At 44.2% G+C, this 22,884-nt stretch overlaps 1 protein-coding gene across 1 annotated transcript; it reads right to left on the minus strand.

The window, feature by feature from the left end:
- Positions 1-350: 350 nt before the first annotated feature.
- On the minus strand, positions 351-18,946 carry ap4e1 (adaptor related protein complex 4 subunit epsilon 1). Its single transcript, XM_042323567.1, has 22 exons — positions 18,603-18,946; positions 15,366-15,437; positions 14,925-15,048; positions 13,139-13,212; positions 12,894-13,015; positions 12,360-12,519; positions 11,721-11,887; positions 11,380-11,453; positions 11,139-11,261; positions 10,822-10,931; positions 10,023-10,162; positions 9,309-9,421; positions 8,921-9,036; positions 8,508-8,692; positions 7,933-8,053; positions 7,581-7,692; positions 6,411-6,549; positions 3,967-4,210; positions 2,880-3,494; positions 2,489-2,679; positions 1,415-1,578; positions 351-1,233 (listed from the first exon to the last, which is right to left on the minus strand). Exons 1-22 carry the CDS (start codon positions 18,741-18,743, stop codon positions 1,061-1,063), a joined length of 3,480 nt encoding a protein of 1,159 aa, XP_042179501.1. The 5' UTR covers positions 18,744-18,946; the 3' UTR covers positions 351-1,060.
- Between the last annotated feature and the right edge of the window lie 3,938 nt (positions 18,947-22,884).

Raw genomic sequence — 22,884 nt, forward strand, 5'->3', positions numbered from 1 at the left:
AGAGGAGAAAGAGGAAGAGAGGAGGGAGAAAGGAGGAAGAGAGGAGGGAGAAAGGAGGAAGAGAGGGAAACAGTCAAGGAGACCAATAAGACCAAAGATCAGGTAAAAGATCAAATGGGAAACATGGCCAAGAATCCAATGGCTTCCTAGACTTCCTGGGCTTCCTAGACTTCCTGGGCTTCCTAGACTTCCTAGACTTCCTGGGCTTCCTAGGCTTCCTAGGCTTCCTGGGCTTCCTAGGCTTCCTGGGCTTCCTAGGCTTCCTGGGCTTCCTAGGCTTCCTGGGCTTCCTGGGCTTCCTGGGCTTCCTTCTCACACAGATAGTGAAGCTTATTAAGTCAAGTCAAAGCTGGTAGAACTGAGAGACCACTGAACTCCTCATTTAATAAGCGTTTGTTTATTTCTAGAGTGTGTCTAATACAGAGCACGCTTTCCTTCTAGATCCTTCTGAGGTTCACAGCTCACGTTTTCACAAAGAGCTATGTGAAGCGATACGAACAATTAGATGTTCCTGTTAAAAACGCATTAAATACATGAGCATAAAAATAAAACCACGTGAAATCACTGTTGAGAAAAATATATAGCAAACACTGTACTGCAAAGACAAGGACACATAACATCAGCTGCTTTCCACTGTATGTCTCTGTGTGATTGCTTCAATGAGGAGATTCTATGTACTTCCGTTGGCTCCTCAGTGGTGGTGCTTGGGGCCTGTGAGCGCAGGGCTGCACTTCATTCCATAAAGTGGTTTCCTCCCCTTCGTCCTTGTCGACTCTCCTTTACCGATGAGACAAACAACTGGTCAGGTATAAACCAAAAAGACAGGCAGCCCAATTCTCTTTTTTTTTCTCTCCACTAATTGGTCTTTTGACCAATCACATCAGATCTTCAGTGCTGATTGGATTAGACCGATTAGTGATTTTTTTTAAATCAGAATTGGGCTGCCTGTCTAAGCGCATCCTTAGTCGCTGCCATATAACTTCTTTTTTTAAAAATGATCAGTGAGGTGAACGATGGCAGAAGGAAGGGAACAACTTCCTGGAATGAGACACGGCCCGGCTCAGGTCTCCGTCAGGGCTTTCTGACAGTGGTAGAGGAGGGAGTCAGGCAGCTCAGGGACAGGGGAGCGCAGCCACACGGCCAGAGAGTCAGCGTGGACACGACAGTGAAGCAGACACGGCTGACCCTGACCTGGACCCTGAAGCAGCCGGCACGCCACGATGCCCTCCGACCCTAAAGGGGAAAGGAAAAAAAAGAAGTAATAAACTACCATTACCCACTTCATGATGAAGTGGCATTAACAACAGTGTATGACAGTAAGATGTACAATAACAGTATTATGATAGGCATGAGATTTTCTAAAATGGTCAGGGCTGGGTTAAAACATTAAGATGAGAGCGTGCCACCTGCTGACCTATGATGTCGACAACGTGGAGGTGTAGTTTGCCCTTCAGCGCGTCCAGTGTGGCCGTCAGAGGTTCTTGGTGTTCTGTTGTTACCAGTTGAAGGTTCTGCTTCAAGTCATGAGAGAAAGACAACCACATTTTCCCATAATCCCCTGTGGACACAGTCAACGGCCTGCATAAACACAAACAGGAAGGAGAATGTCAACAGTGTGCACACACAGGAAGTAGTAGTGGCTAACAGAGGCCCCCTAGGCACTAGGTGTAGGTCTGAGATGTAAGCAATAGGGTGGTAGCTCCATCTTGCCCTATGATAGGCCAGATGGAATTGTTGCCATAGTGCCTATGAAGTAGGAGCTGGAGTTGACCTGTGAAACAGGGGCAGGAGTTGACCTGTGAAACAGGGGCAGGAGTTGACCTGTGAAACAGGGGCAGGAGTTGACCTGTGAAACAGGGGCAGGAGTTGACCTGTGAAGTAGGAGTAGGAGTTGACCTGTGAAGTAGGAGTTGACCTGTGAAGTAGGAGTTGACCTGTGAAGTAGGAGTTGACCTGTGAAGTATGTGAGGTAGGAGTTGACCTGTGAAGTAGGAGTTGACCTGTGAAAGTAGGAGTTGACCAGTTAACCCAGGACTAAAAAGTATCATGTTATTGGTCAGATGCTCCATTAAGTTCTGGGTCCATATGTGTTAAGAGGAGAGATAGGACTAGGATCGGAACCAGAACAAAGTGCTCCGACCTCTCTCTCTTTACAAGTTACGGACAAGTCTATGGGCCCAACTGTCCCCTCCGCTTCAGAAATTCAAAAGATGCCAACACCTGAGAAATCGTGATTTGTCCAAAGCACCGGAACTAATGCTGCTAGTTCTCACGTATCCCTGTCGTTATTATTCGAGTCATTTAGCAGACGCTCTTATCCAGAACGACTTTAGAGTAGTGACTGAGCGCTAAAATGGTTTCCCACTTTGTTGTTGCATTATGACAGCTCTACAGTACAGTTCCTGTTCACATAGTCTGCCCATGAGAGGTTAGGATCCAGGGTAACCTGTAAGACAGTGCTGATAGTTACAGATAGCAGTAGTTTTACCTGAGGAAGTGTTTCAGAGAGAGGCTCAGTGAGAACTGTGCTGCCTGGGGCTGGCCCAAGGGTCTCTGGTAGGACAGTAACCCAGCCAGCTCCACCTGGACTGAGGCTCTCTTCATGACAACAGTGTGCAGACAAACCGACACACTGTGACCCTTAACCTCCTTTAACGGACTACCTGAGATACAGGAGATCTGAGGGGGAAAACAACATGATAGAGTAATCAGTTTGACATGCAAGAATTCCTGAAATTTTCACAAAAGATCCGTGGTTTTTCTAAATCCCGGTTGGAGGATCCCCTGGTATTTCTGTCTTGATTCCGGGATCTTCCAACCGGGATTTCTGAAAAAAACAAGGGAACTTTGTTGTTAAGGCCAGTCTGAAAAATATATACCTCCAGTTCTTTGCAGGTGAGTTGCAGCGCCATCTGGTGGAGCGCCGAGTCATTGTTGTTGGAAATGAAGACCAGCAACACTAAGGCATCCTCTTTATACACTCTACAGGCTGACAGAGCCAGGCTGGAGTCCTGGTCCGAGCAGAGGGGGGTGAACTCAGAGCGGGCCAGCCCAGAGAGCTCTGCTGGCAGGTGGGAGGTGAGAGGGAGGTCCCTGGGTCTCTCTAGGGCTGGAGCTGGGTGTAGATCTTGTTGTGTTTGTGGGTCTGTCTGTGTGTGTGTGGGCGGTACAACAGCCACCATGCCATTTCCCCTGATCAGAGAGAGAGGTCCTCCTGCCTCTACTCTCTGCTCCGTCCCCTCTACATGGGGGTTACCATTGCTAGTGGTATGGTCCAGTGTTCTCTGGGAGGTCTGTTGAGGTGTGGTGGTGGTAGCAGCACCCCCCTCTGAGGCCAAAGTGGTCGAGTCCAGTAGGTTGCTAAGCAGAAGGTTGTCAACGGCAGCGCTGCGAGACGAGTGGGAGGAGTCAGAGGAGCCTTCGCTGGCGCCTGATGATGACTCCCCTCTGGGTTTCCTTCTGAAGTGTCGGGGCGCCGTCTCGGCTCGGCCCATCTGTTGGGGAGAGTACCAGACGATATTTAACAGCACTCGGCAGACATCCGACCGCAGCACATCCGACCGCAGACATCCGACAGCACAGACATCCGACAGCACTCGGCAGACATCCAGCACAGACATCCGACAGCACTCGGCAGACATCCGACAGCACTCGGCAGACATCCGACAGCACTCGGCAAACATCCGACAGCACTCGGCAAACATCCGACAGCACTCAGGCAACAAATAAGAATTTGTTCTTAACTGACTTACCTAGTTAAATAAAGGTTAAATAAAACAGTACTCTGGCGTGAGCTGATAGCTAAAGCACCTGTATGTTTCTGCTTTGACGTCTAGGCCATGTTACTGTAAAGCACTTTGACAACTATTGATGTACAAGGGGTTTAAATAAAGCCTTAACTACGTTTGATTGATTGGCTGATTGGCAATGCTTAATGAACAACCAAACAGTAGAAGGGAATCTCACCAGACACACAGAGTTGTGGGACCCCAGGCCAACAAAGAGCGACGAGGCCAGCTGCCGTTTCTCCTGGTCAGGCTCAAGTCCAGAGGAGGGTTTCTGTGTCTGGGAGGGTGGGCTCTGAGGGGACAGCAGGGGACTGGGCAGCTCCACTAGGGGGGTTGGGGTCTCACCTGCACTCTGCTGCTGGGCCAGGTACCCGTCCTTCCCCCACACCCTCTTCACCCCCTCCAACTTCAGAGTGGTAGAGCTGAAATAACATTGGGATACTAACCTGGGTCTTCTACAAGATTATATCAAAGAACATGTCATCAGTCTGGTTTAAATTCCTCGGACAATCTACGGTAAATGTCGACATTCCTCAAGGCTCTGTTCTTGGACCAGTACTGTTCTCATTATACACTGAGTCTAAGGCTGACCATTATGACCATCAGGTCATGGTACTCAGGGCTCTACTGTCCCTCCATCAGGTCATAATGGCCTGGTACTCAGGGCTCTACTGTCCCTTCATCAGGTCATAATGGCCTGGTACTCAGGGCTCTGCTGTCCCTCCATCAGCTCCTAATGGCCTGGTACTCAGGGCTCTATTGTCCATCCATCAGGTCCTAATGACCTGGTACTCAGGGCTCTATTGTCCCTCCAGTAGGTCCTAATGGCCTGGTACTAAGGGCTCTATTGTCCCTCTAACCACTCTGACATAAGTGGAAATGCAATCGAAAATCACATCTAAAACTTAGCATTGAAACAGTTGGCCTATCTTACTGTTAAAACTCACCTCACTGTGATGATCAATTTGACGAAAGAAGTTCAACAGCAGGTTGAAACAGTGTAAAACATGGTTATTGTGGATGTTGTTTCAAAGCCTAACAACAACGAAATGGACAGCGCTTTCTAAAAGGTGATCGATTAACTCAAAACAACCATATTAGAGCTGATGCATAGGCTTAAGAGCCCGAGTCCAAATATTATGATTGTGCCTTTTATACCATAAATAGCCTAAGTGCATATTACACAAAACTGACTCAAGATGTCTCTGGTACTTAATTGGTTTAGCCTATGCTCCAAAATGAAACAAACTGTAGAACGTATAGGCCAAAGCGATGCAGTTGGTTCTTTGATTGTGCAGGGCGGTTTACAGAGTTTTAGCCTACAATTAAAGTGAATTTCTGTACTTGATGTTGAATAGCCCGGGTAAAATGAATTGTTTTTAATAATTAAATTGGGTGACACACGTTACCTTTAGCTCCAGAATACCTCACCTCCATGCTTTTCCATCTCCTCCTCTCTCCCCTCAACTCCTTTCTAGAGCGCGCAGACGGGCTTGTCAACAGTTTAGTGAGATAAGCTCAACCGTTTTGTTGCGCCGGCGAGAGCATCCTCTTCATAAAAAGGGGTTGGGTCGTTGAGTGAAATAAAGGTTTTATTCTATTTATTTCTCAGCTGCTCATATTAAGCACATGCTCCTCAGTTTTATTTTAGTGAAATGTGTTTTGTTTTCCGAAAACATGTTCTCGAACAGATTTCACTTGGGTTTCTTCAAGTTAAGCACGGGGTAGCAGGAATAAGGTTTGAGAGCCCATGGCATACAGAGTTTGGGGCGAAATATCACCTGTCGCGCCAGCGAGAGCATCCTCTTCATAAAGGGGTTGGGTCGTGGAGTGAAATAAGGGTCTTATTGTATTTATTTCTCAGGCTGTTCATATTAAGCACATGCTCCGCTATAAAACCAAAGTAGCCTACAAACGGACTGGTGGGAAAGAGCGAGGCCTCCATTCGCTATTCATGTTCATGAAGACGACATTGCTTTTTTCCCCCTGATCCTGTACATTTCATCAAATGGGCCATTCTAAAAATCGGAACTAATTTTACATACAAGATTAAATTGAGAATAGTCTGACGGGTGTAAATATGATCACTTGATGAGAGAAGAGGGTGTGCAGCCTGAGGTAAGGAAGCTTTTTTTTTTACTACTTTAACAAATCATCAATATTCTACAGTCAAGAACTGCAACGCTGCTGGGGTTTTTACACGGCTCAACAGTTTTCCGTGTGTATCAAGAATGGGTCACCAACCAGAGGACATCCAGCCAACTTGACACAACTGTGGGAAGCACTGGAGTCAACATGGGCCACTATCCCAGTGGCTTTCGACATCTTGTAGAGTTCATGACCCCGACAAATCGAGGCTGTTCAGAGAGCAAAAGGTGGTGCAACACTATATTAGGAAGGTGGCGTTCCTAATATTTTGTAGACTCAGTGTATATGCTACTTATTGGTTAAAATAACATGGGGTACTAATATAACCCAAAGCCCCGAAGGTGAGTTACTCCGTCTGAGCTACACACTGACAACCAGAGAGACTTGTGGTTTTTGTTTTGCATAGTTGAAGCCAAATTCAGTTGTCTTATTTCATCATCATTAGTGGACACTGTGAGAGGGATGAGAACATACCCTTCTTGGTGAGATAGCTCAGTGCTGTTTCCAGACAGGCCGGAGCTCATGGAGAGCAGAGTAGGAGACCGTCTGTCTGTGATGCTGCAGGACGACAGACTGACCGGCAGGGACAGACCATAGGGCTCCAGGCTCAGAGCTGAGAAAGAGATGGGAAGACACTTTATGTATCCTCAAGAGAAGTCATTTGTCATACAGCAGCCATTGTTACCAGCAGCCATTGTTACCAGCAGCCAATGTTACCAGCAGCCATTGTTACCAGCAGCCATTGTTACCAGCAGCCATTGTTACCAGCAGCCATTGTTACCAGCAGTCATTGTTAAAAAACAGTCATGTTAAAAAACAACAGACAATAACAATGAATATGTAGAGGGTTAAATGGACTGGATTTGATGTGTCTGGGTAGTGAAATGTCTTTTGTGTCAAAAAACGAAACAGCATGAAACTATTGATACACACACACACACACACACACACACACACACTCCATTTAGCAGACACTTTTTCCAAAGTGACTTAGTCAGTCAGTCACAGTCAGCCAGTCACAGTCAGCCACAGCCAGCCAGTCACAGTCAGCCAGTCAGTCACAGTCAGCCAATCAGTCAGTCAGTCACAGTCAGCCAGCCAGCCAATCAGTCAGTCCAGTCACAGTCAGCCAGCAGCCAGCCAGTCAGTCAGCAGTCAGTCAGCAGTCAGCCACCGTCAGCAGCCAGTCACAATCAGCCAGCCAGCCAGTCAGTCAGCCAGTCACAGTCAGTCAGTCAGTCAGCCAGCCAGCCAGCCAGCCAGCCAGTCACAGTCAGCCAGCCAGCCAGTCAGTCAGCCAGCCAGTCACAGCCAGCCAGTCAGTCAGCCAGCCAGCCACAGCCAGTCACAGTCAGCCAGTCACAGTCAGCCAGTCACAGCCAGCCAGTCACAGCCAGCCAGTCACAGCCAGCCAGTCACAGCCAGCCAGTCACAGTCAGCCAGTCACAGTCAGCCAGTCACAGTCAGCCAGTCACAGTCAGCCAGTCACAGTCAGCCAGTCACAGTCAGCCAGTCACAGTCAGCCAGTCACAGCCAGTCAGCTATTTTACCAACATGTGATCACAGGAAGTAATTATAAAAATTATAAATAATTACAAATTTTTCATAGTAAAACAATAAAAGTGGAGGATGTCAACTTGTTACCTTTCTCCTGGACCAGGTCCTCCTGCCTCTGATGAGGAGATTTGTAAGGAGCTGCCCCAGCAGCCAACGCCTCCGACACATAGCCATCCAGGAAGGACAGGGACGAGTCTACCTGAGGAATGAAAGAACACCACAGCCAACTCAGACAGGAAATGATGCACCACTCAGACAGGAAATTATTAGACCAACTTCAAATATTAAAGTAGTTAAATACATTGGGATGTCTGCTCTTGGCCAGAGAGACAACCTGGTTGAATAAAGCTTAAATAAAGAGGATAAACATTTTGTTTTATAGAGCCAATGACGTTCCGTGGGGTAGCAGTGCAAGTTTTGCCAATAGATGGCGGTGTACCTCCAGGCTTTCTAGCCTGCCCTCGGCTGGCAGTACCCTGGCTCGGAGCTTTGTATCCTGGCTAAGGATCATCAGTTCCTGGGCTTTTTGCCGGAGCACCGTATTCAGAGACCCAGAGTACCTGCATTTACATCAAATTACAGAGTGACTTAGTCTGTGCATTCATCTAAAGCAGGTCAAAAACACATATCACATTACAAGAATCTTCTGACATCTTCAGAAGATCCACTACTAGCAAAACCAGCTAGTGAGAAGTGTGAGCGTAGGAAATAAGCCTGAAATTCAGCCCGGTTTTATGCTAACATCCCACTCCTACTCTGTGTCATATAGAGGTGGCAGGTAGCCTAGAAATTAGAGCGTTGGGCCAGTAACCAAAAGGTCGCTGGTTTGAATCCCTGAGCCGCCAAGGTAAAAAAACAAACATGCCAATGTGCCCTTGAGCAAGGCACGTGATCCTAATTGCGCCTGTAAGTCGCTCTGGATAAGAGCGTCTGCTAAATGACTAAAATCTCAAAATGTGACACCGAGTGGAATGTTAGCCCAAACAGACTGTGGGACACAGGGAAGACAAGTACCTCTCACACACATCCCTGGCCAGGGCCACAGACACTGGGCTGGAGCACAGCTTGGTCATGGCCCCCAGTACCCAGCTCCTGGTCTCAGTGGAGGTGTGTCTCTGGTCCAGTAGTCTGGCCAGCAGTCTCATCACGCTGCCTGGGTCTGATTCCTCCTCTCTCAGGTAGGAATACTCACCCAGCACCTACAGTAGGGACCAGGGAAAATCACAGAGGTGATCAGGAAGTTACATTTCTGTGGTTTGGGGTAAGTCTATTTGAATGTCGATATCAGAAAGTAGGAATTAATTATTCGTCAGTAATAAATAACAACCCTGCTTCATTTAAGAAACAATCTAAATAAAATGTCTCTTTAAATGTCATCCATTGAAACTGGAAACTGGAAAGTATCCAGGACAGGACAGTGTACTGACCCAGCTGATGACCTGTAGGAAGCGTTGGGGCAGCTTGGCCGTCTCCCCCTGTAGTAAGGACACGTAGGAGTCCACAGCAAATAGCCTCAGCTGCCTGTCCTCCACATTATCAACACCTGGAGCAGCAGAGGCAGGCATTAACACCTGGAATCAATTACGGCATGTAAACCATGAATGGGGTCAATTCCATTCAATTAATTTGGGAAGTAAACTCACATTTTAATTCTAATTTTCCTACATTTTTTTAAGTGAAAAACGTAAATGTCAGTTTGCTTCCTGAATTGAAATGGACAAGACCTCAACCTGACACAAATGGAATTAATGTCAATCACTAGTACCACCTGAAACCACAACGAACCAGGTTCAGCGTGTCCATTGGTTGATTTACCTTCAGCCAGTAGTCTCAGGAAGTTGTTAGGGATGTCAGGCTGCATCACGTCTCCCCCCAGAGAGAACACAGAGTTCATAGTCTGGATGAACCAGACATTGTCTGGGGAATACGTAGAGTGTTTATAGGAACAACAGACCATTGGGATTGGGGCCACGAATAAAAGAGCAACAACAGAACAGATACAAGCTGGCCTCCCGAGTGGCGCAGGGCTTGAGACGTCACTATAGCCTGCGGTTCAATCCCAGGAGGAGGAGGGAACGGTGTTCCCTCTAACAAATTGGGGAGGCTGGCTTCCGGGTTAAGTGAGAGGGTGTTAAGAAGCGCAGCTTGAGAGTTATGTTTTTGGATGACGCATGACTCGACCTTCGCCTCTCCCGTGCCCGGGAGATGAAACAAGATCGCAATTGGATCGCAATTGGATATCATGAAATCGGGGAGAAAAATGGGGTACAATTACACACAAAAAAAGAACAGATACAAAACTGTCTGTCCCATTATCATAATCATAGTCTCAGGTCCAGCAGTTCTGGGTTTCTCCAGATCTCACTGATACACTTGTTAGCCAGGCCTGCAATCAACAGAGAGAAACCAACAGCAATATCATGAACGCCTTTGATTGTAGCTACTAGCTAGTTCTAAGTAAACCCATTTCCATAGCATGATGTTCCCACGGTCAGTTCCCATGGTCAAGACTCAATAATGAAAGGATATTTTTCAGCTAGTTCTGCTACTTTCCCCACGAGGTCTATAGTGCTGTAGTCGTCACAGGTCAGCCTGAGGAACTCAAGCATCTTCTCGACGATCACTGTAACGTTCTGGGCATTGGTGATTCGGAAGAGTAACTCTAGTGTCTGTTGGGGAGAGGAGGGGAAGGGAGGGGGGGCATATTGATTGACACGTCAAGAAGGGTTGTTAAATTCTGGAAACGTTACCAAAGTTCACAGGTTTTTTTCCCCATAAATCCCGGTAGGAGGATTCCAAGTTCACTCACTACTTATTCCGGGAATCCTCCAACTGGGATCTATTGAAAACCTTGGAACTTTGGGAATAACGTTTAGAATTTTGCAAACCCACCTATGAGTACAGTAAATGCCAAAGCCCTGCCACACCATGGCATCTCCTGCCTCACTCACCTCACGCTTAATGATGATGTCAGAGTGGTCCAGACACTATGACGACGGACCTCGCGCTTAAAGATGATGTCAGAATGGTCCAGACATATGATGACTCACCTTGAGCTTAATGATGTCAGAGTGGTCCAGACACTATGACTGACCTCGCGCTTAATGATGTCAGAGTGGTCCAGACACTATGACGACGGACCTCGCGCTTAAAGATGATGTCAGAATGGTCCAGACATATGATGACTCACCTTGAGCTTAATGATGTCAGAGTGGTCCAGACACTATGACTGACCTCGCGCTTAATGATGTCAGAGTGGTCCAGACACTATGACTGACCTCGCGCTTAATGATGATGTCAGAGTGGTCCAGAAACCATGATGACTCACCTCGCGCTTAATGATGACGTCAGAGTGGTCCAGACACTCTATGATGGTCATCTGGTGAGGCAGGGCCAGGTTAGCATCCTGCTGCACCACGTACGTCAGAGCCTTCAGACCTGAGATCACACACACACACACACACATTACTCACCATAGGAGTGTCCAGCAGGCAAGTTCTTTCAATTACGTCAATACAACGGAAGTACAAAACAGTTGTGGTTTGTAAACGGGTTTTAATGGATGTCCTATGATCACTATTAACATCATGTAAAAAAAAGGATTAGGCCCAACTTCTGACCACACTGAACATGGTGGGATCTTACCCAGATATTTGAGGTTGATCTTAGGCGATAGGACAAAGTTCCCGATACATTCTGCTGCTTTCTCCAACAGTTGTGACTTTGGATGAACTGTATAGATGGTCTTCACACACTCAAATAAAATGGCTGAAAAATAACAAGGAAGTTAAACCAAAAGAATGGGGGGTGGTGGGGGGGGTGCAACAATGTCTGTGCAAATGTGTTCTGACAACTCTCGTAGAGGACACCTTAAGTAATACCGTACCGTAAGTAATGTTGTGATTCATCTCTGCTCTTCTTAATGACTCCTCCAGTACATCATACATCATCTCACTAGTGCTGTAAAAACCCAGAGGAACATCTTAGTTAGAAAACGGAGTTGCCGTTCTGAGACTACAACAAACTCTCACCTAAATAGACAAGGATTATAGGGCCAGTCTCCCAGGAAACAGCTGAACTAAAAAGCTTAAATGGACAATCTCCATACCAAGTGCTTCTTATTCCAGGGCTAACAGGCCCAGAGTTCGACTCAATCAGGTGACACCAGAATGTGAAGGGGCGGGGTGTGGATGGACATATCTAGAATGATATGATATATTACTGTACCCCTGGTCTTCCTTCCCCAGGTAGGCCAGTATCCTGAGCAGCTGTATTTGAAGCCAGGGAGCAGGAACACTGTGGTAGTTGAAGTCCAGGGGGAGTTTACCTCCAACCACCTGCCTCAGGATGGTCACCATGCTCCCGGTCAGATCCTTGTAACTCTCTGGGTTCTCCTGGAGACGTTGGGGAAACAGCAAGTTGCATATAGTCTTATAGGATACCACATTGGCTAGTGTAGTCTGTACTTACGTGGCACAACTAAAAACAAAATGTTTGTGATTTATGTAATCAATGTGAAAATTAATTGGTAGAACAATTCCATTGTTAGTCTATTTGATTACCTAAGTTTTTAGTTTTTAAATTTAACTAGGCAAGTCAGTTAAGAACATGTAAGAACACATTCTTATTTACAAATGACAGCCTACCCCGGCCAAACCCGCTGGGCCAATTGTGCGCGGCCCTATGGGACTCCCAATCACAGCCAGATGTGATAAAGCCTGGTTCAAACCAGGGACTGTAGTAATGACCTCTTGCACTGAGATGCAGTGCCTTAGACCGCTGCGCCACTCGGGAGCCTAGTTATCTCAAGTGTTTTTTTCCCCAGTGATATGGATGAAGAAATTATGCCATTATGACAGGATGTACCTTGATGAGCTGTAGGTAGATGTGTAGAGAGGCTGTCATGACTCCGGGGTCTTTGTCACACAGGGCCTTCCTAAACTTGCTGTGGATGTGTTGCACCTGGTTAGGTGCGATCAGGTAGAACTTGTACAGAGCCAGGACTGCTTTCCTCCGGATGATCTCCCTGTGGACAGATAAAAGTTGGTCCTAATTGCTCTTAGCACTGTGAAACTGCACTTACCCTACCGCCTATTTGATTGTAAATATATTTGCTATTTATTTAACATTTTTAGATGTGATATGTTTTATGACTGCTGCAAGATGTATTGCCTCTCTGAGGACATTAAGTTTCAGAACCCCCCCCAAAAAAAAAGGGTTCTGAAAAGGGTTCTGAAAATGGGTCGGAGCGTTGTCATAACACAAGCAACAGCGATGTTGTGGGTTCAATGCCTACAGAGATTACACACCAAACGAATGACCTGCACTTTAAGTCACATTTGCCCATAAAGTGAGACTGAGCAAAGTATAAGGATCTGTATGTAATATTCAAGTCCTTACTTTGGATGTGTGAGTTTCTCCTCCACCACCGGTAGAATGGCAGGTATCATATCTTTGGGAAACATCTGACTGACGACAGTTAGAGCCATGCACACCTCGATCAGGTTGGTACTCTGCAGATCCTGTCAAAATAACAACAACACCAAGTCTATAAAACAACAACAACAACAACAACATCTTGCAATATTCATTCAACTCCTGCATGTGGAAACCCAAGGACAACAAAATCAGGGTTGAAAATGCACCTTTAGGACTGTGTTCACCAGGAGTAGCAGAAACTCATCGGTTTCATTAAGGAACAAGGATACAGCGAGGTAACCTGGAGACACAGATTAAATCAACAGAACTATTGGACACATTAGGAAAAAAAATTAAATAGTTTGAATTTCAATCAAATGTGTTGCAGTAAAGCTAGGCTTTCTGAATCGTTACCAAATCAAAATGATCATTCCAGGAGAATATATCATACCGATTATTTATATAAATATCATATGAACACATAACGTCCTATGAATATGTACAGTACCAGTAAAAGGTTTGGACACACCTACTCATTCAAGGGGCTTTTCTTTATTTTTTTACTATTTTCTACATTGTAGAATAATAGTGAAGACATTAAAACTATGAAATAACACATATGGAATCATGTAGTAACCAAAAAAGTGTTAAACAAATCAAAATATATTTTATATTTGAGATTCTTCAAAGTAGCCACCCTTTGCCTTAAATGACAGATTTGCACACTCTTGGCATTCTCTCAACCAGCTTCATGAGGTAGTCACCTGGAATGCATTTCAATTAACACGTGTGCCATTTCCAACATTAATTTGTGGAATTTCTTTCCTTCTTAATGCATTTGAGCCAATCAGTTGTGTGGTGACACGGTAAGGGTGGTATGCAGAAGATAGCCCTATTTGGTAAACAACCAAGTCCATATTATGACAAGAACAGTTCAAATAAGCAAAGAGAAATGACAGCAGCCAACATGTGCTCAGCATATGTGGGAACTCCCTCAAGACTATTGGAAAAGCATTTAAGGTGAAGCTAGTTGAGAGAATGCCAAGAGTGTGCAAAGCTGTCATCAAGGCAAAGGGTGGCTACTTTGAATAATCTTAAATATAAAATATATTTAGATTTGTTTAACACTTTTTTGGTTACTACATGATTCCATATGTGTTATTTCATAGTTTTGATGTCTTCACTATTGTTCTACAATGTAGAAAATAGTACAAATAAATAAAAACCCTTGAATAAGTCAGCATGTCCAAACTTTTGACTGGTACTGTATGTCTATGGAACGTACCCATCCTATGAATGTCTATGGAACGTACCCATCCCATGAATGTCTATGGAACGTACCCATCCTGTGAATGTCTATGGAACGTACCCATCCCATGAATGTCTATGGAACGTACCCATCCTGTGAATGTCTATGGAACGTACCCATCCTATGAATGTCTATGGAACGTACCCATCCTGTGAATGTCTATGGAACGTACCCATCCTGTGAATGTGTATGTCTATGGAACGTACCCATCCCGTGAATGTCTATGGAACGTACCCATCCTGTGAATGTCTATGGAACGTACCCATCCTATGAATGTGTGTGTCTATGGAACGTACCCATCCTGTGAATGTCTATGGAACGTACCCATCCCGTGAATGTCTATGGAACGTGTCCCGTGAATGTCTATGGAACGTACCCATCCTGTGAATGTCTATGGAACGTACCCATCCTGTGAATGTCTATGGAACGTACCCATCCTGTGAATGTGTGTGTGTATGGAAGGTACCCATCCTGTGAATGTGTGTGTGTATGGAACGTACCCATCCTGTGAATGTGTGTGTGTATGGAACGTACCCATCCTATGAATGTGTGTGTGTATGGAACGTACCCATCCTATGAATGTGTGTGTGTATGGAAGGTACCCATCCTATGAATGTGTGTGTGTATGGAAGGTACCCATCCTATGAATGTGTGTGTGTATGGAAGGTACCCATCCTATGAATGTGTGTGTGTATGGAACGTACCCACTCTCTTCTCCAGGACACTGCCCTGCTGGGCCAGCTTGATGGCGTGAATGTAACTGAAGGACGCCTGGTAACCCAGCATCTCACAGTAGATGGCTCTCACCATTATTTCCTTCATCTGACGCTGAAATTACATGATTATACGTCAACGTCACTTCACGTGGCAACCATTCGACTGAGAAGAATGTCCAAATATTCAACACAGGTGTTAAAATACCGTGTTTTGGTTCCCCTCTGGTGGAATTATTAAGAAAGCCGTTGCCAGGGTAACACACTCCACATATAATACAAGTAAACACATCTATAAAATCTGCCTCAGTGATGACGGATTCAGGTCGTTAAAAAACAAAGTGAGTGTCAGCGTTTTTACGGACACATTGCAATGCCTCTCTCTCTCTTTTCGTGTTGCTCTGTGTGAAGGGAAGACGAAGTGAGACTTACCATGGTGGTGTTGGGAGACGCTACCTGCTCCTTGATAGACTCCAGTTCCTTTTTAATAAGTCTTTCCTCCTCCTGGGAATAAAGACAATGGGAATGTTTGTATAGAGTCGAGGGTCAGGTGTAGTGGCTTTGTTTGCTCTTTTCCATATTACCTCTGATAAGCTACACAGGAAAGGGCTGAAAAAATAGCCCATATTAATATATGCATCCTTAGAAATAAGGTTTATGAAATCAATAACTTGCTAACATCAGATAACATTAAGATATTAGCCATTTCGGAGACTCACTTTAGATAATTCATTTGATGATACAGCAGTGGCAATACAAGGATATAACATCTATAGAAGAGACATGAAAGCTTATGGGGGAGGTGTTGCTGTATATATCCAGAGCCATATCCCTGTAATGCTTAGAGAAGAGCTTATGTCAAGTGTTATTGTTGTGGTTGCAGGTTCACTTGGCACATCGAAAGCCTTTTATTTTGTGGTGTTGCTATACCCCACCAAGTGCTAACAGTCAGTATCTAAATAATGTGTGAAATGCTTGACAGTGTATGTGATGTAAACAGAGAGGTCTACTTTCTTGGGGACCTGAATATTGACTGGTTTTCATCAAGAGGAAGCTTCTCACTGTAACCAGTGCCTGTAATCTGGTTCAGGTTATTAATCAACCTACCAGGGTGTTTACAAACACTACAGGAACATAATCGTCCACAGTTTTCCTAATACAGTAGAACTTTGTTCTAAAGCTGTATCCGTACCCCTTGGATGCAGTGATCACAATATAGTGACTATATCCAGGAAAGAAAAAGTTCCAAAATCTGGCCTTAAAATAATGTATACGAGATCACACAATAGATTTTGCTTTGACTCTTATGTGGATGATGTTAAAAATATTTGTTGGGCTGATGTGATTAATGAGGAGCTTCCAGACACGGCACTTGATTAATTTATGGAATTTCTTCTTCCAATTATTGATAAACATGGACCTGTTAAGAAACTGACTGTTGGAACTGTTAAGGCTCCATGGATTGATGAGGAACTGAAAAACTATGGTTGAAAGAGATGGGGCAAAAGGAGTGGCTAATAAGTCTGGCTGCACATCTGACTGGCTGACTTACTGCAAATTCAGAAATTATGTGACTAAACTCAACAACAAGAATAAACTTTATTATGAAGCCAAGATCAGTGATATAAAGATTGATGGAAAAAGACTTGAGTACTTTAAATGAAATTATTGGCAGAAAGACAAATTCAACTCCATCTTTTGTCGAATCAGATGGCTTACTCATCACAAAACCATTTGATGTTGACATTTATTTTAATTATTACTTCATTGGCAAAGTGTGTAAACTTAGGCAGGAAATGCCAACAATGAACAGTGAGCCATCGTACTCCAGCATAAAAAAAAAATTTATGAAAGAAAAGCATTCCAAGTTTGAATTTTGTAAAGTTAGTGTGAGAGGTGGAAAATGTATTGTTATCAATCAATAATGACAAACCTCCTGGCATTGACAATTCAGATGGAAAGTTACTGAGGATGGTAGCTGACTCTACTCCTATCTGTCATATCTTTAATCTGAGCCTAGAGGAAAGTCTTTGTCCTCAGGCCTGGAGTGAATCTAAAGTCATTCCTTTACCCAAGAGTGGTAAAGCTGCCTTTACTGTTTCTAACAGCAGACCTATCATCTTGCTGCCAGCTCTTTTAAATTTGGATTTTTTATTTTACCTTTATTTCACTAGGCAAGTCAGTTAAGAACAAATTCTTATTTTCAATGACGGCCTAGGAACAGTGGGTTAACTGCCTGTTCAGGGGCAGAACGACAGATTTGTACCATGTCAGCTCGGGGATTTGAACATGAAACCTTTCGGTTACTAGTCCAACACTCTAACCACTAGGCTACCCTGCCTCCCCTCTTAGCAAACTGTTGGAAAAAATTGTGTGTTGACCAAATACAATGCTATTTATGTAAACAAATGAATAGACTTTCAGAGAAGGGCACTCAACATGTACTGCACTGGCACAAATGACTGATGATTGGTTGATAGAAATTGATAAAAAGATTGTGGGAGCTGTACCAATTTCATTGCAGCCTTTGATATTACTGACCATAACCTGTTGTTGAGAAAATGTATGCGTTATGGCTTTTCAACCTCTGCCATATTGTGAATTCAGAGCTTTCTTTAATGGAAGCTTCTCTAATGTGAAACATGTCAAGTCTGGTGTACCGCAAGCCAGCTCTCTAGGCCCTCTACTCTTTTCTATTTTTCCATTGGCATTAAACAAAGCATGTGTGTCCATGTATGCTGATGATTCAACCACATACGCATCAGCAACCACAGCTAATGATGTCACTGAAACCCTTAACAAATAGTTGCATTCTGTTTTGGAATGGGTGGCCAGTAATAAACTGGTCCTGAACATCTCTAAAAACTAAGAGCATTGTATTTAGTACAAATCATTCCTTAAGTACTAGACCTCAGCTGAATCTGGTAATGAACGGTGTGGCTGTTGAACAAGTTGAGGAGACTAAATGACCTTAGATTGTAAACTGTCATGGTCAAAACATATAGAGTCAATGGTTGTAGAGACAGGGAGAGGTTTGTCTGTAATAAAGAAATTCTCTGCTTTTTTGACACCACACTCCACAAAGCAAGTCCTGCAGGTTCTAGTTTTATCTTCTCTTGATTATTGTCTAGTCATATTGTCAAGTCCTGCAGGTTCTAGTGTTATCTTCTCTTGATTATTGTCTAGTCATATTGTCAAGTCCTGCAGGTTCTAGTGTTATCTTCTCTTGATTATTGTCCAGTCATATGGGCAAGTGCTGCAAAGACGTGTTTGTGTAACTGACTGACACACAATGTGTTTAATATAAATTGTAAAGTATTTTGTCTGCAATGTCTTTTTCGTTGTGTCAGAGCCAAGTATTAGCGTCAGCTAAAGTGGGGATCCTAATAAATCAACATCAATTAGTCTCGCAGTCTCAAGCTACGGCATAGGCTTGACGTTGAATAGAATTTGGGGGATCAGTGGACACTAGTAAATAATTACAGTTTTGTTTCAGAGTGGTTAATTGTGGCTAGACAGGTAGCTGTGGGCACTAGTTAATACACCACTAATTGTAGCGAAAGTGTACAGATAGCTAGCCACCTAATTTGAGCTATGCTACTGCTGTCAGCATCGATGCTGACCATAATGTGTAAGACAACTGGCCAGAGAGCTGGCTACGGTACTCACATGTTTGGATGTCAATTCGGTGATTCCTTTGATCAGATTCCCTAATTTGGAGGAGGGAGAAAGTTTCCCAGCTCCTGCCTGCGAGTCTAGCGAAAGGAGGCTCGGGAGAGCAGACAGAGTCTTCTCGACAACATCACTCATGGCGACGCTCAAAGCAGGCCGCAAACAGCTAGCTTCTTGCTCGTAAAGTACACCTAGTGAATCATTTGCTCATAACACTGATATCGTCTTTAAAAAATAATGCACACCTGTTTATCTACAGTTGAAACTAGCATTCTTCTTTTTTTTTTTTACGTAACGTTAGCTAGCTCCAGTCGGCCATTGTTTTGATTCAGCAAGTTCCGTTTGGTGATGTCACTTCCGGTCTTTTCTACAAAATTTGATTGGAGTCGACCGAAGCGCCAATAACCACCTACCTTCAATAAATGGCAAGTTCGAGTGCATCAGTTTGGTCAAGTTTGTGACCATCGTTGTTCACTGCTTTTCAAATTGTGTTGAATTGTGGTGATAAAAAATTGTCCGACTTGCATGTCGACTCCATGAACTTACAAAAATCATGTAATCAAAGGTCATAAAGGTTTTACTGCAGTCACTGCAAATTTGCAGTTGCTCTTGGGGGTGGCAGGTAGCCTGGTGGTGTATGAGCATTGTGCCAGTAACTGAAAGGTTGCTGGATTGAATCCCATAGCTGACAAGGTAAAACATTGTTCCCTGGGCGTTGATGCCATGGATGTCGATTACAGCAGCCCCCCCCCTCCACATCTCTCTGATTCAGAAGGGTTGGGTTAAATGCAGAAGACACCTTTCAGTTGAATGCATTCAGTTGTACAACTGATTAGGGATCCCTTTTTCCCTTTCACCAACTTCATTCTGCAGACATCGACGAGGCCACAGTGGAGAGGGTCAAAAGCTTCAAGTTCCTCGGACCAGCACATCACTGACAGCTTGCAATGTTCCCTTCACACAGACAGCGTGGTGAAGAAGACGCGATAGCACCTCTTCAACCTCAGGAGGCTGAAGCAATTTGGCTTGGCCCCCCGACCCACGGGCTGTTCACCCCGCTACCATCTAGAAGGTGGAGACAGTACAGGTGCATGAAAGCTGAGACTGAGAAACAGCTTCTATATCCAGGCCATTAGACTGACAGTAGTCCCCACTAGCCAGCCTCGGCCCAGTACCCTACCCTGCACCTAAGAGACTGCTGCCCTATGTACATAGAGTCATTGAACACTGGACACTTTAATAACTTTTACACATTGTTTCACCCACTTTATACAGTGCATTCGGGAAAGTATTCAGACCCCTTGACTGTTTTCACATTTAGCTTTTCTCTAAAATGGATTAAATAAAACATGTTCCTCATCAATCTACACACAACACCCCATAAGGACAAAGCGAAAACAGGTTTTTTGAATTTTTAGCAAATTTCTTAAAAATAAAATAAACAGCAAATACCTTATTTACACAAGTATTCAGACCCTTTGCTATGAGACTCGAAATTGAGCTCAGGTGCATCCTGTTTCCTTTGATCATCCTTGAGATGTTTCTACAACTTGATCGGAGAACACCTCTGGTAAATTCAATTGATTGGACATGACTTGGAAAGGCACCCAACTGTGTATATAAGGTCCCACAGTTGACAGTTCATGTCAGAGACGAAAGAGCCTTGGAAGTAATGGTGGAAGTTTTGTGCAATTCTCTCGGTGTGAGGACTGTTGGTGAGAATGAGTGGACGATGGTGAAGAAAAATTGAATAAAAAAAGGGCTAAGATTGGAAATGAACAGCAGTTTATGGTTGGAGAGCGATTCATAGGCAAGGATGTTTGTTTTTTTGGATGACCTGTTTGCAGTCTCGAAGATGGTGAAGGGCGAATTGGGTAAAGTGGAATCGGTCAGAGTGACCAGGAGAGGTATGATGTTGTGTGTCGAAAGCGCAAAAGGAGAAAGCTCTGTGGCTCTACAAAATGTTGACGTATGATGTGGAAAGCTATGATTTTCAGAGTAGGGCACCAGTTAAATGTGTCATCTCTGGTGTCTTGTTGGTCACAGGCTGTGGTTAAATGTGTCATCTCTGGTGTCTCGTTGGACACATAGGCTGTGGTTAAATGTGTCATCTCTGGTGTCTCGTTGGACACAGGCTGTGGTTAAATATGTCATCTCTGGTGTCGTTGGTCACAGGCTGTGGTTAAATGTGTCATCTCTGGTGTCTCGTTGGACACAGGCTGTGGTTAAATGTGTCATCTCTGGTGTCGTTGGTCACAGGCTGTGGTTAAATGTGTCATCTCTGGTGTCTTGTTGGACACAGGCTGTGGTTAAATGTGTCATCTCTAGTGTCTCGTTGGACACATAGGCTGTGGTTAAATGTGTCATCGCTGGTGTCTCATTGGACACATAGGCTGTGTGGTTAAATGTGTCATCTGTGTGGTTTAGGGATATGGTTCCAGGAGTGGTAAATGGTAAATGCACGTCGCTTGAATTGAATGATGGACGGAAAGAAGGAGCAAAGCCTATCGGTTTTACTGTTTGATGAAGTGGTTCTCCTGTCTTATGTAAAACTTGGGTATGTGAGATATGAGGTGAGACCGTTTATGTACAGAAGCCGCTGCAGAGTTACAATTGTAAAAAGTTTGGACACGTGGCAAGTGTTTGTCGAAGGAATAAACATGTGGTAGTTGAAGAGTCGGATGAAGCATGTTGCTGTAATGGTGATGGGAATCACGTTCCCCGAGTTCCCGGAGTTCCCTGTAAGGATGAAGGATGTGTAGTAGCTGGGATCAGGGCTATCCAGCAGATCTCCTATGTGGAACACAGGAGGTTGGTGGCAGCTAAATTGGGTAGAACGGGCTCAAGGTAATGACTGGGGCGTCATTAGTGGAATGGTATTAAATGCATCAAACACATGGTTTCCATGGTTTCCATGGTTTCCAGGTGTTTGATGCCATTCCATTTGCTCCGATCCAGACATTATTATGAGCCGTCCTCCCTTCCTGTGATATTAGAGGCAGTGAAAATATCTGAAGGAGTAAGTAGAGGGGATGGTGGTAGATGTCCCACAGTCTGCTGTTCAGCTAGTAGGCTCCTGACACACTGACAGTGAAGACACGTGGACTTCACATTTCAGATCAGGCATCACAATTCTGTGTTTCCTTGGGCGTCCATTTTTATACATTTAAGAGGAGTTTACAGCGCAAGGGATAAATTGCACTAGTCAAACTATTTTTTTTTAAATCGAAGAAGCTGGACATCATTGTGAAGGCGGCAAGCGGATTTCTGGATCTTCAGGACTTTACAGACAAAATGTTCTAGGGAGTATTGAATGAAGAGGTTCCCACCTCCCAGGTTCCTGAGCCTGTGTAGGGATCTGAATATACATTTAAATCTGACAGAAGGAGTACAGGTTTTTGTTTTTGTTTGACATTCAGGGTAGTAGTGTGGCTCAAGTGTGGCTTCCATCTGGCTACTCTCCCATTAAGCCCAGATTGGTAAATTGCTGTAGAGACTTGTTTTTCTGGCAGGTTCTCCTATTTCAGCCAAGGAACGCTGAAGTTCTGTTAGAGTGATCATTTGGTTCTTGGTCACCCCCCTGACCAAGATCATTCTTGGCCGGTTGCTCAGTTTGATCGGACGGCCAGCTTTAGGCAGAATCTGGTTAGTTCCATATTTCTTCCATTTCCCAAATGATGGAGACCACTGTGCTCTTGGAGACGTTCAACACTCTAGAAATTCCCCAGATATCTGACTCATCACAATTATATCTCTGAGATCAACAGACAGTTCGTGGGACTTCATGGTATAGTTTCTGCTCTTGACATGAACTTCTTCTTTGTGAATACTTAAGTAAATTAGATTCTGTATTTAATTTTCTATATATTTGCAAAAATTTCTAAACATGTTTTCACTTTTTCATAATGGTGTATTGTGTGTAGATGGATGGTGGGGGGGGGGGGATATATTTAATCAATTTTGAATTCAGGCTGTAACACAACAAAATGTGGAATAAGTCAAAGGGTATGAACACTTTCTGAAGACACTGTATATATTTATATTCCGACCTCTGACATTGCTCGTTCTGATATTTCTTAATTTATTTTCTGGATTATGTGTGTATTGCTTTTTTTAATTGCTAGGTATTACTGCACAGTCAGCACTAGAAACAAACATTCTGCCTCAACTGTGATACCATCTGTGTACGTGACCAATAAACTGTGATACCATCTGATAAAATAAACTGTGATACCATCTGTGTATGACCAATAAACTGTGATATCATCTGTGACCAATA

The sequence above is a fragment of the Oncorhynchus tshawytscha genome, linkage group LG01, assembly GCF_018296145.1.
Source record: "Oncorhynchus tshawytscha isolate Ot180627B linkage group LG01, Otsh_v2.0, whole genome shotgun sequence".
NCBI lineage: Eukaryota > Metazoa > Chordata > Actinopteri > Salmoniformes > Salmonidae > Oncorhynchus > Oncorhynchus tshawytscha.